Source organism: Chiloscyllium plagiosum, unplaced genomic scaffold (genome assembly GCF_037043375.1).
Source record: "Chiloscyllium plagiosum isolate Xiang-an unplaced genomic scaffold, Cpla_swu_hap1 HiC_scaffold_5, whole genome shotgun sequence".
In the NCBI taxonomy this organism is placed as follows: domain Eukaryota; kingdom Metazoa; phylum Chordata; class Chondrichthyes; order Orectolobiformes; family Hemiscylliidae; genus Chiloscyllium; species Chiloscyllium plagiosum.
In genome coordinates, this window is record NW_028270143.1 from 81,644,248 (window position 1) to 81,669,365 (window position 25,118).

Sequence of the window (25,118 nt, forward strand, 5' to 3'; positions counted from 1 at the left end):
TCATCAGATAGTTGTGGAGAATAAGATTTATAGCAAAAGGGTTACAGTGTTGTAAGTCCCCAGCCTTCCCCAAATTCCTGGTGAAAAGTCGTGACTTGTTCTAGTGGAATACTGATTCCAACGACCCTGACATTAGAAAAAATACTTGAATCATGTATGAATCAATCTGTTTACCTACTGATAAGAAAGCATATTTAAAGTTAAACTCATTTCCTTCCAAAAGAGGTGGCCTTCAAGGCATGGCTGCTTGTTTTATATGCTGGCATTAATAAGTACCAACTGGACAGAATAATTCAGCACATTTTGCAATTTAAGCTTTCAAGCTTGAATAAATGCAATTATAGAGTCATAGAGTCACAGAGTCATCGAGTCACACAGCATGGAAACAGATCCTTCATTCACCAGTCCATACCAACCATGTTCACAAACTAAACTAGTGCCAGTTGCCTGCATTTGACCCATATCCCTCCATACCTTTCTATTTGTGTACTTATCCAAATGTCTTCTCAACATTGTAACTGTAGCTGTATCCACCACTTCCTCTGGCAGTTCATTCTCCACTAAGCAGTTTCTGTGTAAAAAGCTTAGCCCTCATGGCATTTTAAAACTTTCTCCTCTCACTTTAAAAATATGCCCCCTTGTTTAGAACTCCCCCATCCTTGGGAAAATACCCTTGCTATTTACCTTATCCATACCCCTCATGATTTTATAAATCAGTATAAAGTCACCCCTCTAACTACTATGCTCCAGTGAAAAAAGTCTCAGCCTATCCAACCAATATTTGTAACTCAAACTCTCCATTCCTGGCAACATACTGGTAAATCCTCTCCAATTTAATAATATCCTTCCTAGGATGATTAGTGGAATTCATTGACACAGAAGGCTATGGAGACCAGATCATTGAGTCTATTTAAAATAGAGGCAGATAATTTCTTGATTGTCAAGGGGATCAAAGGTTACAGAGAGAAAGTGGAAAAATGATTGAATGTTGGAGCAGATTCGATTGGCCAAATGGCCTAATTTCTGCTCCCATGGTCTTATGGTGACCAGAACTGGATACAGTACTCTAGAGTGGGCGGCACAGTGGTTAGCACTGTTGCCTCACAGCGCCAGAGACCCGGGTTCAATTCCCGCCTCAGGCGACTGACTGTGTGGAGTTTGCACGTTCTCCCTGTGTCTGCGTGGGTTTCCTCCGGGTGCTCCGGTTTCCTCCCACAGTCCAAAGATGTGCAGGTCAGGTGAATTGGCCATGCTAAATTGCCCGTAGTGTTAAGTATAGGGGTAAATGTAGGGGTATGGGTGGGTTGCGCTTCGGCAGGTCGGTGTGGACTTGTTGGGCCTGTTTCCACACTGTAATGTAATCTAGAATAGGCCTCACTAAAATTCTGTGCAACTTCAACATGATGTTCCAACTCCTTTACTCAAATGTCTAAGCAATAAGCATATTAAAGACTTTCCTAACCACCCTGTCTATTTGTGATGCAAATTTCAAAGAATTATGTACCTGAACACCTGGATCTCTCCATTCTACAGCGCTACCCAGAGCCCTACCAATAATTGTATAAATCCTGCCCTTATTTGTTTTCTCAAAAGGCAATATCTTGCATTTATCCAAATTAAATTCCATCTGTCACTCCTCAGCAAAGTGATCCAATTGATCACGATCTCCGTGTAATCTTAGATAATCTTCACTGTCCACTACACCACCAAATGTGATGTCATCTGCAAACATATTAACGATACCTCCTATATTCTCATTCAAATTGTTTATATAAATGACAATTAAAAGTGGACCCTTTAAGAATTTCCTCCCAGAATATTGAGTTTCATGAGCCTGTGAAACGACAGACTCACCAAAGATGGTAACACAGCAGTATACAGCAAGGAGGGAGTTTCCCTGGAAGTTCTCAACATTGACTCTGGGCCCCACGAGGTCTTATAGCATCAGGTCAAACATGGGCAAGGATTATTTCCAACATTATTCATCTGCTTCATTAATAACCTTAGCTCCAAAATATGATGGGAGGTGTGGATCTTCATTGCTAAGTGGCAAGTAATATTTCTGCCACAGAGGAGTCAGGTTTCCATTTCCAACTCTTGCCCCTTGACATTCTTGAATGTTAGTTGTTGTATGAGTCTTTGCCCAAATTCTTTGTCATCATATGCAAGAGTATGCATGAAAATGTGGACCAATTCAGTCAAATCAAATCTCATTGTTATCTAATTCATACTCATGAATGCTTTCCAGGGAATGTACCTGGATCATAAATGGGAGCAAACAAGCTAATGGAAGTCAGCTTTGGCCTCTCTAGGTTTCACATGTGAACAGCCTGCATCAGCCTATGATGGCATGTTTGTAGAGCTTGCTCGAAATATACTAGATTGTTATTGGAACTACCATCTGTTTAGTTGCTGCATTCTGTTGCATGGTAAATTCAAAACTCACACGACATCGGGTTATAGTCCAACAGGTTTATTTGAAACTGCAAGCTTTCGGAGCCCCCCGCTCCTTCCTCAGGCAGCTAGTGAGAGAGAATACATTGGACACAGAATTTATAAGTCAAAGATCAGAGGATCATACAACTTATGCAAATGTATTGAACAAACCGAGATAGCTATTAAGTTTTTAGTCAGTTAGAATGGAGGTGCTGGTTTTATTTCTAAAGTAGGAATGTATAAAATGCCACATTGACTGGCTGTCTACAGTTGATGTGCTTTTTGAATAAAATAGAACGTACCTGCAAATTCAAATCTGCAAATGCAATTTCACTCCATGGATTGGTGTATATTTGTGTGCGTGTGAGGGAGAGGGAGAGGGAGTGTGTGCATGTGTGTGCATGCTGGAGAGAGAGATAGATAGATAGATAAAGAGAGAGAGAGAGAGTGTGTGTGCGTGCGCGTGTATGTGCGTGTGCACATATTCTTGAGAGAGAGTGTGTGTGCTTGAGAGAGTGTGTGTGTGAAGGTGCATATGTGTGTGAGTGTGCACAAGTGTAAATGAGAGAGAATGTGCACAAGTGTGAGGAAGTATATGCCTGTGAGAGAGTATGAGTGAGACTGTGTGTGTGTGTATGAGAGAGGGTCTGTGTGAGTATGCTTGTGTTTTTGTGTGAGACAGTGTGTGTGTGTTTGTGTGTTTGTGAGTGCAAGTGTATGTATATATGAGAGACGGTGTGTGTGAGTGTGTGTGTGTGAGAGCGTATAGTGTGATGGGGTTACTTGTAGTGTGACATGAACCCAAGATCCCGGTTGAGGCCGTCCTCATGGGTACCGCAATTGGCTCTCAGCCTCTGCTCCACCACTCTGCGTTGTTGCATATTCTGAAGTCCACCTTGGAGGGCGTTCACCTGAAGATCCAAAACTGAATGTCTTTGACAGCTGAACTATTCCCCCCTGGAAGGGAACACGCTGTCTGGCGATTGTTGGACAGTACCCATGAGGCCAGCCTCCACTGCAAACTTGGGTTCACGTCACACTGCAGGTGACCCCACCATACTACACACTCTCAAACACACACACTCATATACACATTCACATAGACCCCTTCTCATATAGACACACTCTCACTCACACTCTCTCAACAGGCATGGACTCCCTCACACTCATGCACACTCTCTCTCAAGCATGCACACTCTCGCACACACTCACATATAAGCTGAGACACACATATATTCCGTCACAATCACACACACTCCATCTCCAGAGCATACACACACTCTCTCCCTCTCTCTCACAAACACACACACACACACATCTATGGGGTGAAATTGCATTTGTAGATTTGAATTTGCAGGTATATTCTATTCTGCTCAAAAGCACACAATCTGTTGACAGTCAGTCAATGTAGCATTTTATAAATTCCTACTTTGGAAATAAAACCAGTCTGGCTTCATGTTGAGACACAAACAGACGTAAAACATGGCCTCATGCCCAAAATGCATTGTCTGACCTGAGGTGCCACCTTTATTCTGATAAAACCTGAAATTATCTTGGAGCAGGGATTTACATATTAATAAATTGAAACCCACAACTCCATTCTAAATGACTAAATACTTAATAGCCATCTAGGTTTGTTCAATACATTTGCATAAGTTGTATGACTCTTTGATCTTTTACTATAACTCTGTGTCCAATGTATTCTCTCTCACTAGCTGCCTGAGGAAGGAGTGGGGGCTCCGAAAGCTTGCAGTTTCAAATAAACCTGTTGGACGACAACCTGGTGTTGTGTGAGTTTTTGATTTTGTCCACCCCAGTCCAAAACTGGCAGCTCCACATCACGGCATGGCAAACTGAAATTTTGATTTATTCTTCAGTGTCAATAACAGTGCAAATAGAAAGCTTTTAAAACTCTTCATTTCTGGTGATCAGTACAATGTCTGTATGCCATGATATTCTAATACCCTTTTTATTCCTCTCCATACCTGATCTGGAAATATCTCACCATTTCTTTAGAAATCCTGAAACTCCCTTTTTCGAAAAGGATTATGTATGTACCTACTTGAGGTGGATTGTAACAGTTCACGAAGGTGGCTCACCACTGCCTTCTCATGGACAATTAGGGATTTATTACCAATGTTGCTGATGTCTGTGGCCTCATGAAGCAATAAGAGAAATAAATAACCATATGTGGATTTTATTAACAGGGCTGGAAGCGGTATCGGACACACTGCTATTTCATTGGGCAGACTGCAAAGGCATTCAATGAAGCATCTAAGATGTGCAGGACTCAGAATGCATTCCTTGTCAATGTTCAAGAAAGGTAAGTAATGTTGCATCTGAAGTCTAATGCAAAATCGTTATACTGAAACCTTACTGCAAAATAATGTAATGCATAATGATGTATTAGGAAACCTTATGAATGGATAAACACCAATAAGCTGCTCACACATATCTGAGATATATTTCAACTTGACACTTCATTTGGAGAATTTACGAAGTAGTTCATGCATTTTTATGTTTTGTGTCACTCTGAGTGACGTATTGTTATTGAATTCCACTAAACTTTGAGCTGTTGGTTTCTAGATGGAAATCGTAGGTAAAAGCTGGTTAATGCATTGGTATTTCTTTAATTTAGTGAATCAACCATCTTACACACAGTAATCTATTACTATAATTACAAACACTACCGCTGTCTAAAAAGTGAAGTCTGTAACTCTGCTGATAAACAATTGATTAATATTAATAATTCAACAATATATTCTAATTCTTGGTGAACTTTCACCTACAAGTATCTGACAATAACAAATGAAAGCCTCACATTGTTAATAGCTATATGTTGATTGTACCTGCCCCACCGAACTCATCTCTGCATACCTCGACATGGTCCTGTCCCCCTTAGTCCAAGAACTCCCCACCTACGTTCGGGACACCACCCATGCCCTCCACCTCCTCCATGATTTTCGCTTCCCCGGTCCCCAACGCCTTATCTTCACCATGGACATCCAATCCCTGTACACCTCCATTCCCCATCACGAAGGACTTAAAGCCCTCCGCTTCTTCCTTTCCCGCCGTACCAACCAGTACCCTTCTACTGACACCCTCCTTCAACTGACTGAACTGGTCCTCACGCTGAACAACTTCTCTTTCCAATCCTCCCACTTCCTCCAAACCAAAGGAGTAGCCATGGGCACCCGCATGGGCCCCAGCTATACCTGCCTCTTCGTAGGGTATGTGGAACAGTCCATCTTCCGCAGCTACACTGGCACCACCCCCACCTTTTCCTCCGTTACATCGATGACTGTATCGGCGCTGCCTCGTGCTCCCACGAGGAGGTTGAACAGTTCATCCACTTTACCAACACCTTCCACCCCGACCTCAAATTCACCATCTCAGACTCCTCCCTCCCCTTCCTAGACCTCTCCATTTCTATCTCGGGTGACCAAATCGACACGGACATTTACTATAAACCGACCGACTCCCACAACTACCTAGACTACACCTCCTCCCACCCTGCCCCCTGTAAAAATGCCATCCCATATTCCCAATTCCTTCGTCTCCACTGCATCTGCTCCCAGGAGGACCAGTTCCAAAACCGTACAATCCAGATGGCCTCCTTCTTCAAGGACCGCAATTTCCCGCCAGACGTAGTCGACGATGCCCTCCACCGCATCTCTTCCACTTCCCGCTCCTCCGCCCTTGAGCCCCGCCCCTCCAATTACCACCAGGACAGAACCCCACTGGTTCTCACCTACCACCCCACCAACTTCCATGTACAACGTATCATCCGCCGTCATTTCCGCCACCACCAAACGGACCCCACCACCAGTGATATATTTCCCTCCCTTCCCCTATCAGCATTCCGAAAAGACCACTCCCTCTGTGACTCCCTCGTCAGGTCCACACCCCCCATCAACCCAACCTCCATTCCTGGCACCTTCCCCTGCAACCGCAAGAAATGCAAAACTTGCGCCCACACCTCTCCCCTTACTTCCCTCCAAGGCCCCAAGGGACACTTCCATATCCACCACAAATTCACCTGCATCTCCACACACATCATCTATTGCATCCACTGCACCCGATGTGGCCTCCTCTATATTGGGGAGACAGGCCGCCTACTTGCGGAACGTTTCAGAGAACACCTCTGGGACACCCGGACCAACCAATCCAACCACCCCGTAGCCCACCACTTTAACTCCCCCTCCCACTCCACCAAGGACATGCAGGTCCTTGGACCCCTTCATCGCCAGACCATGGCAACACGACGGTTGGAGGAAGAGCGCCTCATCTTCTGCCTGGGAACCCTCCAACCACAAGGGATGAACTCAGATTTCTATAGTTTCCTCATTTCCCCTCCCCCCACCTTGTGTCAGTCAAATCCCTCGAACTCAGCACCGCCTTCCTAACCTGCAATCATCTTCCTGACCTCTCCGCCCCCACCCCACTCCGGCCTATCACCCTCACCTTGACCTCCCTCCACCTGTCGCATTTCCAAAGCCCTTCCCCCAAGTCCCTCCTCCCTACCTTTTATCTTAGCCTGCTGGACACACTTTCCTCATTCCTGAAGAAGGGCTTATGCCCGAAACGTCGATTCTCCTGTTCCTTGGATGCTGCCTGACCTGCTGCGCTTTTCCAGCAACACATTTTCAGCTCTGATCTCCAGCATCTGCAGCCCTCACTTTCTCCTTGTACATAAACAATGTCAGCTAAAGCCAGATTTTGGTTTAACTGTATAATTGACCAGAAACTGAATAATTGTGAATTGACAATTCTGTGGATGAATCAAATTAGGAATCAAAATCAAAGAGTTAGGTGAAGATATTGGAGTAAATATTCATCTTCAGCACCTCAATAATAATCTGATGGAGTAGATTACCTATTTTACAACAAAATTTTTATTTTGTTGATTCATTTCTTAGGGACTCTAATTTGCTCTAAAAATGTATTATATTAATTGTATTCAAGTATGGACAGGCGATGTAAACTATTAGCCAGAAAATAACAGGAAGAAAAATCTTTCAGTCACTGTCTCCCAATGGAAAACCTTGACACTTAACAAAGCTATTGATCAGGAATCAGCATTTGCCTTGAAAATATAATTAAGTTTCAATGAGCAAATGTATTGTTTCCTCAACAGATATATATTTTGTATATTTATATATTATATAAAGACATGGAAATGCTTTTAGCAGCTATGACTTCAGCTCAGTCTGGTTTCTGTTTTATTCCATTATTCTTGAACAGAGAAACTTTATTTTATATCATCAAGTCCAAATTACAAAAGAGGAGGTGCTGGAGGTCTTAAAATGCATAAAGGAGATAAATGCCTTGGACCTGATCAAATGTATCTTAGGACGTTGTGGGAAACTAGGGAAGAAATTGCAGGGTCCCTAGTGGAGGTTTTGGTATGATTGGCAGATACGGGTGTGGTGCCAGAAGACCAGAGGGTGGTTAATGCTGTGCCATTATTTTTGAAAGGCTGCAAAAGAAAGCCAGGGAGCTGTAGACCAGTGAGCCTAAAATCAGTGGCGGGTAAGCTATTGGAGGGGATTCTGAGCAACGGAATCTACACGAATTTAGAAAGGTAAATTATGGATAGTCAACACAACTTTGTGTGTGGGAAGTTGTGTTTCACAAACTTGATTGAGTTTTTTTCGAAGATGGATGAAGACAGAATGACAGACATTGTGTACATGGACTTTAGCAAGATCTTCGACAAGGTTCTGCATGGTTGGTTAGTTAGTAAGGTTAGATGACATGGGATCTAGGGAGACTTAGCCAGCTGGAAACAAAATTGGCTTGGTGGTAGGAAACAGAAGGTGGTGATAGGGGGTTGTTATTCAGACTGGAGGACTGTGACCAGCGATGTGCTGCAACATTTGGTGCTGTTTCCATTAGTGTTCATTATTTATATAAATGATTTGGATGAGAAAATAGGAAGCATTGTTAGGTTTGCAGATGGCACCAAAATTGGTGGTAGAGTAGAGAGTAATAAAGGTTAAATAAGAGTACAACAGGATCTTGATTAACTGGGCCAGGGGCCAAGGAATGGCAGATGGAGTTTAATTCAGATAAATACGAGGTGTTACATTTTGGATAGACAAGCCAAGGCAGAACATACAAAATTAATGGTATGGTCTTGGGAGAGTGTTGTCAGACAGAGAGACCTAGGATTGCAGGTACATAGTTCCTTGAATGTGGAGTCACAGGTAGGCAGGGTTTTGAAGAAGGCATTTGGCGTGTTTGCCTTAATCGGTCAGAGATTTGAGCACAAGAGTTGGGATGTCATGGTAAGGCTGTACAAAACACTGGTAAGGTTGGTGGACTTGTGGACAGTGCTGAAGGATGCTGCACATTACAAAGGGACATAGATAAGCTGCAGAGCTTGGCTGAGAGGTGCAAATGGAGTTTAATGCAGAAAAGTGTGAAGTGATTCATTTTGGAAGGAGTAACAGGAATACAGATTACTGGGCTAATGGTAAAATTCTTGGTAGTGTGGATGAGCAGAGAGATCTCAGTTTCCATGTACATAGATCCCTAAAAGTTGCCACCCAGGTTGGTAGGGTTGTTAGGAAGGTGTATGGTGTGTTGGCATTTATTGGTAAAGAGACTGAGGTTTGGAGCCATGAGGTCATGTTGCGGCTGTACAAAACTCTGGTGTGGCCGACTTGGAGTATTGTGTAAATTTCTGGTCACCGCATTACAGGAAAGATGTGGAAAGGGTGTAGTGGAGATTTACCAGGATGTTGCCTGGTATGGAGGGAAGGTCTTATGAGGAAAGGCTGACACACTTGAGACTGTTTTCGTTAGAGATGAAGGTTGAGAGGTGACTGAATAGAGACATAGAAGATGATCAGAGGATTAGATAAGTTGGACAGTGAGAGCCTTTTTCCTCGATGGCGATGGCTAGCATGAGGGGACATAGCTTTAAACTGAGGGGTGATAGATATAGATCAGATGTCAGAGGTAGATTCTTTACTCAAAGTGTAGTAGGGTGTGGAATGCCCTGCCTGCAACAGTAGTAGACTCGCTAACTTTAAGAGCATTTAATGGTCATCGGATAAACATATGGATGATAATGGTATAGTGTAGGTTAGATAGGCTTCAAATTGGTTTCACAGGTCAGTGCAACATTGAGGGCTGAAGGGCCTGTACTGTACTGTAATGTTCTTTGTTCTATGTTCTATATCAGATGGACTTTAATGTTTATGTGAGATAATGTATCTAGGTTATATTGGTTAATAGTAAATCTGTACATGGTGAAAGAATATGATTTAAACGGTCCTAAAAGAAGTGAAAATTGGGCACACTCTTAAAGCAATTGGTCTAATGTATGGTTACTATTGAGACAAATTACTCAGTAAATCTAGTGTAATATATATTTGCAAAGTTTTTTAATCATTTATGTTGGCCTCGTAAAGGCATGGTAGATCAAATGAATCTTGAACTTGAATTGAGTTAAATTGAAATATCATGTATGGAATAGCCTTTCTTGCCTTTTTAAAAAAAATTTTTATTATTGCTTAATCTTCCTTCTCCATTTCAGATATGAGCAAGCCTCGTAAAGGCATGGTAGATCAAATGAATCTTGAACTTGAATTGAGTTAAATTGAAATATCATGTATGGAATAGCCTTTCTTGCCTTTTTAAAAAAATTTTTTTATTATTGCTTAATCTTCCTTCTCCATTTCAGATATGAGCAAGCTTTTTTGACAAGCTTAATTGGTCTGAGACCAGAGACCTATTTTTGGATTGGCATAAAATCTGATCCAAACAACCAAGGGGCTTTCTTGTCTGTGAATGGGGAGCCGGTATCCTTTACAAATTGGAATATCAATATGCCAGGTGGGCTTTAAGCTCTGCATCCCCTAATATAGCATCTTGTTGAATTTCATTTATTGTGTACTGTTCTGTAATTTGTACTTTCCACTACTGGGTAGCAATGCAAGCACAAACCTTCAGTGGTGTTTCGCCCTCATTGGAAAGCTGGTAGAACCCCTGTTGCTTCTGTCTGAAAGGCCCAGCTCAATTACTAGGCAGTAAGCTAGATAGTGTCAGCATGCAATCAGACCCTGAATATGATGAAAATCCCCCACTCTCTCCACTACTGAGAACGATCAAAGACTGTAGTTCCAAGCAGTGTCCTGGGACTGGGTGGCAGCTATTGCCTGCACAGCAATTGGGACTGTAACTGCAATCGGCCCTTAATTCCCAGACAGGACAATGTGGGGTTTGGGTCAAGGGATTCAAGAGCAAGGGAGGGCAAGTGAGATTGGGAGCACAGAACTGGGACCTTTCTTGGTAGGCAACCCAATCGGGTTTGCTGGGCAACTTCCCTATGTGGAGTGACCCTGCTGGCATCACTGGTTGAATCCCAGCAATGATAGAACGGGACCCTTAGGTGGCCCTGAAGTAGCCATATAAGTATCCACAATCAGCCTCTGGGCGTAAAGGTCACAGTACACCCTTCCGACCCTGAGCTTGATAGGCATGGAAAGGCAGCAGGGTGCTCAACCTGCACTATACCACCCGATCAAATGGCCCTCACTCTCTCCAAATGTGTCCCTGAGGTGGGATTAAATTCCACACATTGGGGAAACCCACGAGATGGGGGTAAAAGATGCGTTTTGTTTATCACCTAATAATAGACTCCCTTGACTTTATTGAGGATTAGGACTAGATGGAGATTATCATTAATACATAACTGTGTAATAGATTAAAATTGTTCCTCTGCTCGCCATCATACAAAAAGAAAATAAACCTGACCTGGTCTTAATCACCAGATCTTAAAACCTAATTTTGTAACTGGATAATAATAATATTATGTAGTTATACACTACCATTCATTTATTAAGTTATTGCTGATTTTCAAGTTAAAAACCAATGGTTTTAATTTATTTGAAGAGTGTTGATCTGCACCTTAACCGTTTATCTGTTTGGTTACTGGGAGAATTTGATGTTTGAATTATTAATTGTAGGGAGAAAAGCTGGCTGTGTTGGTATGGCAACCAAAAGTGCTGCTGGTTTATGGAATGTTTATGATTGTTCGAACAAGGCAAAATACATTTGCAAACACTGGGCAGCTGGTGCAACATCTCCTCCAACAATTCCGACAACTCTCGCAACAACTTGTTCAGAAGGCTGGGAGACATATGAAAATTCTGGGTACTGTTACAAAGTGAGACCACTAAATGTTTATAATCTGTATTTTTATATGCTATTAAAGTGAAACCATGTGCCATCTATTTAGAAGTGGACTGCTGTCTACCATCAGAGCTTGCCCTCTCACTCAGGGTGGCACAGTGGTTAACACTGCTACCTCACAGTGCTAGGGACCTGGGTGGGTTTCTGCTGGCTGCTCTGGTTTCCTTCCACAGTCCAAAGATGTGCAGATTAGGTGGATTGGCCATGCTTATTTATTCATAGTGTCCAGGGGTGTGCAGGCTTGGTGGGTTAACTATGGTAAATATGGGGTTAAGGGAATAAGTGGGATCCTCTTTGGAGGGTCAGTGGATGGGCTGAAAGGCCTCTAACTGCCTTGTAGGGTTTCTGTGACTTACTTCTAATGGCTAGAATATTTTCTTTTACATTAGATATTACAACAATCACTGGAGAACCTTCTCCTTGACCTGTATTGACCTAGTGAATCCTTATGTGTGGTTAAATGGTGCCTGATATTGTTGAATTCAGTTATTGTCTCCTTTTTCTCAGGCACTTAGCCCTTTAGTCCAAGTTTGGATTGAAGTTTAGATGACACCTAGAGTCAAACAGCTTCAGTGGAAAGAAACCTGCTACAAAATGATAATTGCCAAATTTAAAAAGGGAACTAAAGGCTGTGAAACTCTGTGGGGATATACTGAAGCTGTCCTCAATGTATATGAACTTACAGACACAGCAATCAAGAGCAGGAGTAGGTCATTCACTCTCTTGAACCTGCTGGGTGATTCAAGAAGATCATGGCTTACCTTTCTGTGGCCACTACTCCACAATCCTTTACTTTCTTAGTCCAGTATCTATCTACCCCCATCTTTAAATAACTTTGCCTCCATTGCTTACCTGGGAAGAGGGATCCAAAAATGCTCTGAGGAAAGATTTTTCCTCATCCTGTCTTAAATGGATGACATTTATTTTTAAAGTGTGACCCTTTGTTCTTGTCCCTGCCACAAGAGGAAATACCGTGCCAAGACCCCTCAGGATCTTATCTATTTCAGTAAGATTGCCTCCCATTCCTATTTAAGTGCTGCGTTCACAACTAGCTTTTTCAATCAGCCTTTCTTGGTCACTCTTGGTGTATTTTTTCTTTATTGCTCCTATTCTTCTCTCCATGTACACATCGTTTGTCAGCCGGAAAAGGAAAGCCTCAAGGAGTTGTAATTATTCCAGACTATCAAGGATTAAAAGTCAAACCATATGGCAGTTAAGGTTAGGACACGATGCTACGTCCTATATTCCATGGATGGTAGAAAAAAGCTAAATAATCCACTAGCTAATCAAGAACCTATCTATCTCTGTTTTAAATGACTTGGCTTCCATAGCCCTTTGTGACAATGAGTTCCACAGCCCCAGGACATCAATGTTGGAGTTTCACAGGATAGCACTCTCGGAGAAAACATTTCTAATTGCTTCACTAGTGACCTTCCTTTCAAAATCAAGTCAAAAATGTGGTTACTTTTGCATTTTGTTTTTACCATTTGTGACTCCTCACATGAAGAAGCAATCCAAACACATGTGCACCAGTATTCAGGTTTGTTCTGATAAACAACATGCAACATTAGTGGCACACAGATGCCAAGCATTAACCATCTCTAACCAGAAAGAAAAACTTTAACATTGCAGGTGCTGGAGATCGGAGATAAAAACAGAAAGTGAGAGAATTAGGTTTTATTGTCATGTACACTCAAGTACAGGGATACCATGAAAAGTTTAGAATGTTTCCATTCACAGTGCCATCTTATGTACAATGTAACTAGTTCAAAATCTTTGGTAAGAAGTAAAAAGATTTTAAAAAAGCGCCCCGCGCTGGTCCGAGCTTTCTCCGGCATTGGGTTCAATCTACCGATTCCCATGCCTCCACACTGCCATCGAGACAGAATTTATGCTTTGAGTTCAATGGCTCTTCTTCCAAAGTGAAAAGGACTAGAAAATGATGACTGTTGTGCTGTTGACAAAAAGGGAGATGGATGGAGTGGAACATAAACCATAAGTCATACGAGCAGAATTAGGTCATTTGGCCCATCGAGTCTGCTTCTCCATTTGAACAGGCTGATCTGTTTCTCAACTCCATTCTCCTGCATTCTCCCCGTAATCATTGATCCCTTTACTAATCAAGAACCATCTATCTCTGTCCTAAATACACTCAATGTCTTGGCCTCTACAGCCCTTTGTGGCAATAAGCTCCACAGATTCACCAAACTCTGACTGAAGAAATTTCTTGTCACCTCAGTTGTAAAGGGTCGTCCTTTCACCCTGAGGCTGTTCACTCGGGTCATAGACTCTCGTACTAGTAGGAACATCATCTCCATGTTCACTCTATCCAGGCCGCTCAGTATTCTGGAGGTTTCAGTCAGATATCCCGTCATCCTTCTAACCTCCATTGAGTACAGAGCCAGAGTCCTCAGGCCCACCTAAAATGACAAGCTCTTCATTCCTGGGATTTGTAAGTCTCTTCTGGAACCCATCCAATGCCAGTGCATCTGTCCCTCAATTCGAAACTGGTCACAATATTTAAATGTGGTCTGACAAGAGCCTCAACAAAACATCTCTGCTTTTGCCGATAGAGTGGAGGAGTGTAAGATTGACTCCACTCTTCTCGCTGCTTGTCATTTCAATTCATCACCTTGCTCGAGACCCACTGCAATAGTCCAAAAAGCCCAATAAAAGCTGAAGGAACAGCACAACATTTTTGCTTAGCCACTTTCCAGCTGGACTCAACATAGAGTTAAACAACTCCTGAGCATGAGCACTGTCAGCCATTTTGATTACACTTGGTTTTTCTCTCCACTGATACTGTCTGGCCTTTTAAGTTTCTCCAGCACTTTCTGTTTTTCTATTTCAATAATAAAAGCATCTAACCATTTCCTCTAACTTCCATCATCAATGAATCCTTTACCATCACCGTTCTATTTATCAATAAGCATTAGACTTACTCGAGCAGCCATACAGATATTTTGGCTGCAAAAGCAAAGACTGAACTGGGAGTTCTGAACCAATCAACTCACTTCCTTATCACCCAAATCCATCTGGACAAGTATGAATTTGTGCACTTCAATCACTTGCTTCTCACAAATTTGATCTGACCTTGAGCATCCATTTACCTTTAAGAGATTGTGGGATTTACAATTTAATTGCCAATTATGTTCAGTGCAGACTGCTAGGATTTATAATCAAGACTATAAGGATCCTTTAAACAATCTAATTGTTAATACATTGGCAACCTATTTCTCCAGCCTGGAAACAGACTAATTGAAACAGCTCAGTGCTATTCTTGTATGTAGTAAATTATTTTAAGAGTTTATTAGTTCTTTTCCTTAATGTCATTCCTCTGTGCCATTTTTGTTTTTTCTTAATCCGGTCTTTCTTTCCTTCTCCTTATCTCCATTTCTGTCCCAGGTTTGAATATACTTCATTTTCTTTTTCTGTTGTGGCTCTCTTTCTTATTAATCCTTAAATTTCTTTATTTAAACAACTACATTGTCAGTCCGGCAATTCCCTAAGGTTTCAGATGCCCTATTGTGTTTGCATTGCTGTTAATAACTTGCATTCCCAGCAAGTCATGTTGTAAAATCTTTCAAGCTGCAGAAAAACAAATTGCTGAAAGCAGCCATGCAATGTGCTGCTCACATGCAAGCTCTGGCCTGATATTCTTTCAATAACTCTGTGGCACTGCACCGATTGGCAAATCTCAGCTTGTGCAAACCTTAAGCTTCATTTTGCCAGCAAACAGACCAAGGCTAACCTCAGAAAGGGAAAGTAAGGACTGCAGATGCTGGAGATCAGAGTGAAGATTAGAGTGATGATGGAAAAGCACAGCAGGTCAGGCAGTATCCAAGGAGCAGGAAAATCAACGTTTCGGGCAGGAGCCCTTCTTCAGGCTCCTGCCTGAAATGTCAATTTTCCTGCTCATCGGATGCTGCCTGACCTGCTGTGCTTTTCCAGCAACACTCTAATCTTAACCTCAGAAAACACAATGCAAGCCCTTTTAAGGGATCATCAGTCAGATAGAATGGAGAATCTGTGCCACAGACTATGTTTAAATATCTAATAAACAACCCTTTTGTTAAATGTGATATGACCTCAATCTTCCACATCCTTCATTTTAAATCATTTCACAACTCAGCCACTAGTGAAGGTTGTCCTCTTTCCATAGACTTTATCCGAAAGGTATTTGAAGATTAATAACAGATATGCTTTCCTATCCAGACTTTTATAAAATCTATGCAAGCTCAGAAATCATGGTTTGAAGCACGTAATTACTGTCGAGACATTGGTGGAGATCTTATCAGCATCCACGATTATAATGAAGAACGATTTATCTGGAGGAAGCTAGTGTAAGTATTCGATGTATCCCATTTCCCTTCTTATCCCATCATCCATGACAGGAAAGGCAAATCGAATATGAATTACATTCTGAGAAATCTTAACACAAGAGGTCAGGCAAGATTGGGAAGCTGGTTTCATTTTTTTTTCTTTTTTTTCTTTGTTTTCCCTCGAGAGCCAGCTATCAGAGTGAGCAGAACCCCTAACACTCCTGTTTATTTTTTTTTCTTTTTTCTTTTCTTAAACCCCCCACACTACCGTCTTAGTGCGGTAGTGCTTATTTTTTCCCCAGCACCCATGTTGTGTGTGTGTGCAGGAGTGAGACACAGTGAGAGACACAAGGTGTATGAATCTTTATTCAATTTCCACCACCAGGAAGATAGAAAAACGCCCGAGTGGCCAGTGAGAAGCAGTGCCCTTCACAAAAGGCAATGCTGTGTGATCAAACAGTGAAGGGGAGGGCAGGGATTAAATCAAAATAGAGTTTGAGGAGGAAATAATGCAGTCCACTCCCTGCGGCACCCACCTCTCCCTGAACAACTCCAGGGTGTTGCGGAAACCGCGTGCTCCTTCTCCAAGGACACCTGGGCCCTAATGTAACCGCGGAAGAGGGGCAGGCAGTCGGCCCTAACGACCCCTTCCACGGCCCGCTGCCTGGACCTGTTGATGGCCAGTTTGGCCAGGTCCAAGAGCAGACCCACGAGGAGGTCTTCAGACTTGCCTTCCCTCCTCCGTACCGGGTGCCCGAAGATCAGGAGCGTGGGACTGAAGTGCAACCAAAAGCAGAGGAGGACGCTTTTAAGAAAATCAAAAAGGGAGTGCAAACGGCCACACCAAATATACACGTGGTCCACCGACTCCACAGCGCCACAGAACAAGCAGTTGGGCTGGGAGTCCGCAAACCACCGCAATCTGCGGCTGCAGGGGACCGCTGCGTGCAGCACCCTCCACCCCAGATCCCCGAGAGAAAGGGGGAGGACTCCCGCGTAGAGAGCCCTCCACTGGGGATTCCCACCACCCGGTGGCAAATGGGCACGCCAAGGCGTGCCTGGACAGTGGATGAGGGAGAAGAGGTGGATGGTGTGCAGCAGCAGTCGATACAGGGCCCGCCTTTTTGCATCCTTAAAAGGGACAAAATGAAAATTCCAGAGGCGGCTCAGGTTGTGGGGCACAGGCTCCCACGGGAAGTAGGGGATCTTGGGGCCAATGTGAAATTCCGTCCGGGCTGGGGTGAGCGCGGACGGGATCCCACTGCACACTTGAGCAGGAAGTTGGTGTCAATCTGCTGCTCACAGGATACTGGTTGGCTGACATCTTAATAAGGCTGCCAATCTCTGATTTAACCTGCTACTCATTTGTGTGGTTAACTGGGTTTCTGGAAACCAGGCAGCATAACGGAGATGAGAACGCCTTTAGACAAGTAGTATCTGTCCGACAGAATAGCTAGGAGGCCAGGAGGAGCAAAACTGCTCCTCACAACTACAATGTAATGCCCCTTCTCCAGTTCAAAGGTGAAACCTAGGCAGTTCATGGGCAGCACAGTGTCTCAGCGGTTAGCACTGCTACCTGACAGCCCCAGAGGCCTGGGTTCAATGCTAGCCTTGGGCAACTGTCTGTGTGGGGTTGGCACATTCTCCCTGGATGCTTCAGTTTCCTCCTACAGATATGCCGGCTAGGTGGATTAGCCAAGCTAAATTGCCCATAGTGTCCAGGGAAATGCAGGCTTGGTGGGATAACTATAGTAAACTGTGGGGTTATAGGAATAGGATAGGGTAGAGTGGTGGTTCAGGTCCCTCTTCGGAGAGACAGTGTGGATGAATGGGTCGTTTGGCTTGCTTCCACACTGTAGAGATTTTATGATTCTAATTCTGCACCTGTTCTGAAGTGCTCCCTGTGAAAGTAAAATCCATCAGGATATGCAAAATATAAACGTATGATGGGTAATAAAGTTACCACTTATGATAGTTGAGGAAAAACACTCCATTCATGCCGAGTCCATAAGACCATAAGAAATAAGAACAGGAATATATCGCTAACTAGGGCTCACAATTTGAAGATTGTCAGCAAGATAACTGGGAGTGTGGTGAGGATGAACTTCTTTACTCAGAGAGTTGTTAGGATTTGGAATTTGCTGCCTGGGGGAGTGATGGAGGCAGATGCTATAGGAGGTTTCAAAGGAGAGATGGATATATATTTGAAAGTGATGAGTTTAGAGGGCTATAGAGAAAAGGCAGCAGAATGGGACCAGCTGGGTAGCACTTTCAAAAACCTGTACTGATACGATGGGCTGAATGCCCTCCTACTGTATTTTAAAATGTTATGATTCTATGATGTTATGTTTCAATGAGTAGGCTTTTCGGCCCCTTGAGCCTGCTCCATCTTTCAACAGGACCCATGGATGATCCAGCAATCCTCATGTCCCTTTTCCTGCCCTTTCTCTGTAAGCCTGATTTCCCGAGTGGTCAAGAATCCATCTATCTCAGTCTTAAATTTACACAAGGATTCCACCCCCACAACCCTCTGAGCAAAGAAATTCCTCCTCATCTTGGTCTTAAACTGATGCCCCTTTATTCTGAGACTGTCTGGTCCTCGGCTCTCCCTTGAGGGGAAACATCCTCTCAGCATTTACCTGAAGAAGAAGTTCTGAAGAAGGGTCATACCGGACTCGAAACATTAACTCTTTCTCCCTTCAGAGAAGATGCCAGAACTGTTGTGTTTCTCCAGAATTCTCTGAATTTGAGTCTCAATCCCCAAAGAATTCCAGAGACACTCAACCCTCTATGAGAAGAAATTCCTCCTCATCTCAGTCTTAAATTGCCACTCCTTAATTCTGAAACTATGCCCTCCATTCCTAGACTCTCCATGTGGGGAAGCATCCTCTTAATATTTACCACTTCATGCTCCTTAAAAATCCTGTATGTTTCAATGAGGTCAACTCTCATTCTTCTAAATACCAGTGAGTAGAGTCCCAACCTATTTAACCTTTGCTAATAAGAAAACCTCCCCAGACCAGGGATTCACCTGGTGAACCTTCTCTGAACTGCCTCCAATAAAATGATATCTTTCATTAAATAAGGGGGCCAAAACTGCTCATAGTGCTCTAGATGTGGTCTCATCAGCACCTTGTACACTTGCAGTAAGATTTCCTAACTTATATACTCTAACCCTCTCAAAGTAGGGGTCAACCTTCCATCAGCCTTCCTGATTACCTGCTGCATCTGGGTGCTTTCTGTAGTAGCCCCCAAATCCTTTTGTGTTGCAGCTTCCTTCAGTTTTTCTCCATTTAAATAATATTCTCTTCTGTTTTTCTCCTGTCCAAACTTCACATTTTCTCACATTCTCATCCATTTGCCACATTTTTGCACCTTCACGTGAACTCTCTGTAAACTGTTTGTGTCCCTCTCACAATCTGCCTTTCCACTTTTTATGTGTTGTCTGCAAATTTGGCTACTGAAGATTTGCTTCCTTACTCCAAGTCATTAATATGCATTGTCAGCAATTGCAATCCCAGCACTGATCTGTGTGCAATCTCACTGGTTCACCAACCTGTAAAAGAACCCCTTATCCTCACTGACTGTTTCCTGTCTATTAACCAATTCTCTATCTCTGCTAATACACTACTTTCAAAACTGTGGGCTTTAATCTTATGACTTAACATATAATGAAGTATCTTGTTGAATTCCTTGTAGGGTCCAAATACTTGATGATGTCCCACCCCATCCACTCTGCTTGAAATTTCCTCAAGAAACGCAAATTAGTTAGTTACACACAGTTTCCCGATCAGTCTGACCCCAGATCAGGTCACATGCCCTCATATTTTACTTTAAAGACCAATTGCCAAAACACAATAATCTTATAAACATCATAATTATAACAAACTTCCTTGCTTTAAGATAGAGTGCATTTGCTTTCAAGGACATCTATAGTGCAGTGGTCATGTCAGAAGGCCTGGTTTCAAGCTCCAGAGGTGTGTAATAACATCTCTGAACAGGTCCATTAGAAGACATCTACATCTTGCTTTAAAAAGTGCAGCCCCTTTTCCTAGTCCAAATGAAATCTCATCCACCTTCATTTGTTCATCAATATTTGAAAGCCTATCGGCACACTGTGTGACATAGGAGGATGGAAGGCAACCCTGAAAATCATCCCATGGATTTTCTGGGTGAATAGCACAGTTGGCCCACTCATCCATAACTAATTCAGCAATCAATATCTAACTAAACCTCAATATTTTATTCAATTTCTGCTTTTTATTGTATATAGGTCACTTATGGCTTATTCACCTGTGTGGATTGGATTATATAAACCAAAACCAAATGGTGGATTTATCTGGAGCGATGACAGTCCTGTAAGTGTTTTGTCATCAAATGTGTGACTGAAAATAAATTCCAATGTTGTTTATCAAATAAATGAGCCCACGTGTCAAAATCACAAATTTTCCACTTAATTGTAACACATTCCATTTTTGCTCCTTATTTTAATCTCTTGGGAGTGTGCTACATTTCTAGTTTATTTGTGTAACAAAGATTACATCATTAAGAATTTCATGATGTGGAGGTGATGGTGTTGGAGTGGAATGTACAAAGTTAAAAATCACACCAGGTTAGAGCCAGCAGGTTTATTTGGAAGTACAAACATTCGGGCCGCTGCTCCTTCGTCAGGTAACTAGTGGAGCAGGATCCTACCTGATGAAAGAGTAGCGCTCTGAAAGTTTGTACTTCCAAATAAACCTGTTGGACGATAATCTGGTTTTGTGTGATTTTAAACATTAAGAATTTCATCAGCAGCAAATATTTACCTGTTCTCTTAATTGTTCACATTATAATTCCCAAACTGAAAAGTTTCACCAAATCAAGAAGATATAAAGGTATTATGGAATATTCCAAATTTTGAATAGTGCCTTTACATAACGAAGGTCACTGCCAGTGCAATTGATTTTTCACAAATAACTAAAACTTTAATGCCAATATTTCCTCGTGCCCTGCTCCACTACTGTATGCACAGTAGGAATGGGACACCAATCCATCTATTTGGTTATCTTTGATTCTGTTCAAATTTCAGACTTTCAAAGCATTATCATATATTGAATTGATGCCTTGCCATTACAGCATTGACATGGGCTCCATACCAAATGGAGAGAGAAAACTCATTGTAATGAATAACTGTGATATGAGTTAGCCACTAACGTCAGCTGAAAAGTTTCAAATCCCTTTTGTTTTCTTAAAAATGGTTTCCTGTAGTCAAGTTTTCCTGCGGCATTGTACCACACTGTGATCACTGATCCACTGGTTGCAAGTAAACAGCTCTTGAAATGTTAGGGCAGGATCTTCAACTTCCGTTGGAGAAGATAAAGACATGACCAGGCACAAAAACCCATGCTGCCAGCTAGTGTGTCAGTTTATTGGCACCATCCCTTCAAGAGGCTTTCTTCGAGGAAGCAGATAGCCAGTTGAGGATCCTTAATGATCTGTAAAGGCCTGTTGTCAGAGGTCATTTGCAACTTTTTCAGTTGTGCTCGACGATGGTAAAGACCCGCTGCTGGGGTCTGATCATAGACTGGCATGGCTAATCTTCCCAGGGTGCTTTGAGTCCTACTCCTTCTTACCTAGCTACAGCTATGACTGAGGGCTGTCATTGAGTGTTTCCCTCTCTACAATGGTCAATTGGCTACTGAGGACTTTTTTTATTTTAAAGGTTTGAAGTTGTTTGCAGAGAAGTCACCTCAAGATGGAGAAGCCATCTTGTTCTTTTACATGAACTGCAGGCTTCATTGCTTTCTGAGTTAGAAGACCTCCGAACCTCAGACCTCAGACCTCAGGGACCTGCTATTGGCCCTCCGACTTCAAGGGTCTTTCTAAAATCTTAAATTAGTTGGGAACTTGTCATCCAGCTAGTAATTACCCAATTCAAGGAAGATCAGAGCCAGGTGCTGTTTCCCACCAGTCAAGCGTTGTAACCCCGATTTGGCCCCCAGTTCAGGGTCCTGAACCAAAGGGTAAATTTTTACCCATTACATTCCCTTTTGAAGCATTTAGCAACTCTGTTTACTAGGCAAACACAAATTCTAAGCTTTTATTTAACCCAGCGTTGCTAGGTTACTGTGGCAAGCATAGAAATGATATCATTGCTATTCAGCACAAGCCTGTCGGGTAGTGAACAGGTATATTATGCAATTGGCCTTTATCAACTGAAGATTTTTGCAGGTGGAAAAGTTGCAAAGTCTGGCCTCCAATTTCAGCACCTACCCAGGCAGATTCTGTTCCAGTTACAGATTAAAGGCATGAAAATTCAGTCTACTGTCATTTTTTTGGGTTGTGGCCAGGATTGACTTAGAAAGCCTAGCCATACTTCACTGTGGTATTTGGCTAGTATCTTATTCGAAATGTAACTGATAGCCACACTGTTCTTAAAGCGTTGTTGTGAAGTAAAAGCATTTTACAATGGTTTTTCTCTCTCCTGCCTTAATAAAGAAGTAACGCTGTGCAATGTAACAACATCCTTCATCTCTTTTCTGCTCTTTCTGATTGTTCCTGACGTACATATATATTATATATTCACACATACTTTCTCCATGTAATATCCATCCAAAACAAACATTTTTTTAAAAGAATTAACTTCAGATTTGGTTTGTTATAGTAAACTGACTTGGTGTAACTCAAACTACCTTTATTTACCATTTGTTAATGTTAATTCAATGCATCTGTCATTATTTTGAATGTATTTCCAACTACTTCAAAAAAATGACAAGGTTAAAATGGTAGCTGTTTATGTCTTTGTGATAGGTATCATTTCAGAACTGGAATCCTGGAGAGCCCAACCAGTTTCGTGGGATTGAGAATTGTGTTGAAGCAGGAACAGGCTATGAAATGCAATGGAATGACATACATTGTGAAGCATTACATGATTGGATTTGCAAGATTAGGAAAGGCAAGAAAAACGTTTTCTCCATTTGTATTATGTCATATTGAATTATGGTTAAGGCTCGATTGGGAATGATTAGAAATGCAATTGTTGAAAGCAGGAGTTATGAAAGAATTGTTGAATGGTTTAGCCTAGGCTTTACTGTTGTGATTTTGCCCCCGGCTAGGTATTTTACCTGATATGGAAATGCTTATACTATCCCTCATAGCAAAAGGACATTTATCCCCAGTTTAACCCTTGTTTTCTGATGTTTGTGACAATGTTGTTTGTGTGACTTGCTATTTGCAAATAGGCTACCATGCTTCCTACATTATAAGCGCAGCAGGTCAGGCAGCATCCAAGAAGCAGGAGAATCGACATTTCGGGCATGAGCCCTTCTTCAGGAATGAGGAGAGTGTGCCAAGCAGGCTAAGATAAACGGTAGGGAGGAGGGACTTAGGGGAGGGGCGTTGGAAATGCGATAGGTGGAAGGAGGTTAAGGTGAGGGTGATAGGCTGGAGTGGGGGTGGGGGTGGGGGCGGGGCGGAGAGGTCAGGAAGAAGATTGCAGGTTAGGAAGGTGGTGCTGAGTTCGAGGGTTGGGACTGAGACAAGATGGGGGAGGGGAAATGAGGAAACTGGAGAAATCTGAGTTCATCCCTTGTGGTTGGAGGGTTCCTAGGCGGAAGATGAGGCGCTCTTCCTCCAGCCGTCGTGTTGCTATGGTCTGGTGATGGAGGAGTCCAAGGACCTGCATTTCCTTGGTGGAGTGGGAGGGGGAGTTGAAGTGTTGAGCCACGGGGTGGTTGGGTTGGTTGGTCCGGGTGTCCCAGAGGTGTTCTCTGAAATGTTCCGCAAGTAGGTGGCCTGTCTCCCCAATACAGAGGAGGCCACATCAGGTGCAACGGATGCAGTAAATGATGTGTGTGGAGGTGCAGGTGAATTTGTGGTGGATATGGAAGTGTCCCTTGGGGCCTTGGAGGGAAGTAAGGGGGGAGGTGTGGGCGCAAGTTTTGCATTTCTTGCAGTTGCAGGGGAAGGTGCTGGGAGTGGAGGTTGGGTTGGTGGGGGGTGTGGACCTGACAAGGGAGTCATGGAGGGAGTGGTCTTTTCGGAACGTTGATAGGGGAGGGGAGGTAAATATATCCCCGGTGGTGGGGTCCGTTTGGAGGTGGTGGAAATGACAACGGATAATATAATGTATCTGGAGATTGGTGGGGTGGTAGGTGAAGACCAGTGGGGTTCTGTCCTGGTGGTGATTGGAGGGGCGGGGCTCAAGGGCGGAGGAGCGGGAAGTGGAGGAGATGCAGTGGAGAGCATCGTCGATCACGTCTGGGGAGAAATTGCGATCTTTGAAGAAGGAGGCCACCTGAGTTGTTCGGTATTGGAACTGGTCCTCCTGGGAGCAGATGTGGCGGAGAAGAAGGAATTGGGAATATGGGATGGCGTTTTTACAGGGGGCAGGGTGGGAGGAGATGTAGTCTAGGTAACTGTGGGAGTTGGTCGGTTTATAGTAAATGTCCGTGTTGATTCGGTCGCTCGAGATAGAAATGGAGAGGTCTAGGAAGAGGAAGGAGGAGTCTGAGACGGTTCAGGTAAATTTGAGGTCAGGGTGGAAGGTGTTGGTAAAGTGGATGAACTGTTCAACCTCCTCGTGGGAGCACGAGGCAGCGCCAATACAGTCATCAATGTAACGGAGGAAAAGGTGGGGGGTGGTGCCAGTGTAGCTGTGGAAGATGGACTGTTCCACATATCCTATGAAGAGGCAGGCATAGCTGGGGCCCATGCGGGTGCACATATCCTACGAAGAGGCAGGCATAGCTGGGGCCCATGCGGGTGCACGTATCTTACGAAGAGGCAGGCATAGCTGGGGCCCATGCGGGTACACATATCCTATGAAGAGGCAGGCATAGCTGGGGCCCATGCGGGTGCACATAACCTACGAAGAGACAGCAGACATTGCTGGGGCCCATGCGGGTGCACATATCCTACGAAGAGGCAGGCATAGCTGGGGCCCATGCGCTCTCTCACTGCACACCCCAAGTCATCTCCTCTGCCCAGAATACACTGGCACCACCCCCCACCTTTTCCTCCGCTACATCGATGACTGTATCGACGCTGCCTCGTGCTCCCACGAGGCGGTTGAACAGTTCATCCACTTTACCAACACCTTCCAAATTTACGTGGACCGTCTCAGACTCCTCCCTTCCCTTCCTAGACCTCTCCATTTCTATCTCGGGTGACCGA

At 43.3% G+C, this 25,118-nt stretch overlaps 1 protein-coding gene across 1 annotated transcript in view; it reads left to right on the forward strand.

Moving 5' to 3' along the window:
• mrc1a (mannose receptor, C type 1a) overlaps positions 1 to 25,118 on the forward strand; it is a 152,680-nt gene that overhangs the window by 63,425 nt on the left and 64,137 nt on the right. Inside the window, exons 10-15 of the mRNA XM_043690393.2 lie at positions 4,644 to 4,759; positions 10,130 to 10,281; positions 11,415 to 11,614; positions 15,856 to 15,983; positions 20,236 to 20,320; positions 22,755 to 22,899. Coding sequence (XP_043546328.2) covers positions 4,644 to 4,759; positions 10,130 to 10,281; positions 11,415 to 11,614; positions 15,856 to 15,983; positions 20,236 to 20,320; positions 22,755 to 22,899 — 826 coding nt within the window. The remainder of the gene's footprint in view (positions 1 to 4,643; positions 4,760 to 10,129; positions 10,282 to 11,414; positions 11,615 to 15,855; positions 15,984 to 20,235; positions 20,321 to 22,754; positions 22,900 to 25,118) is intronic.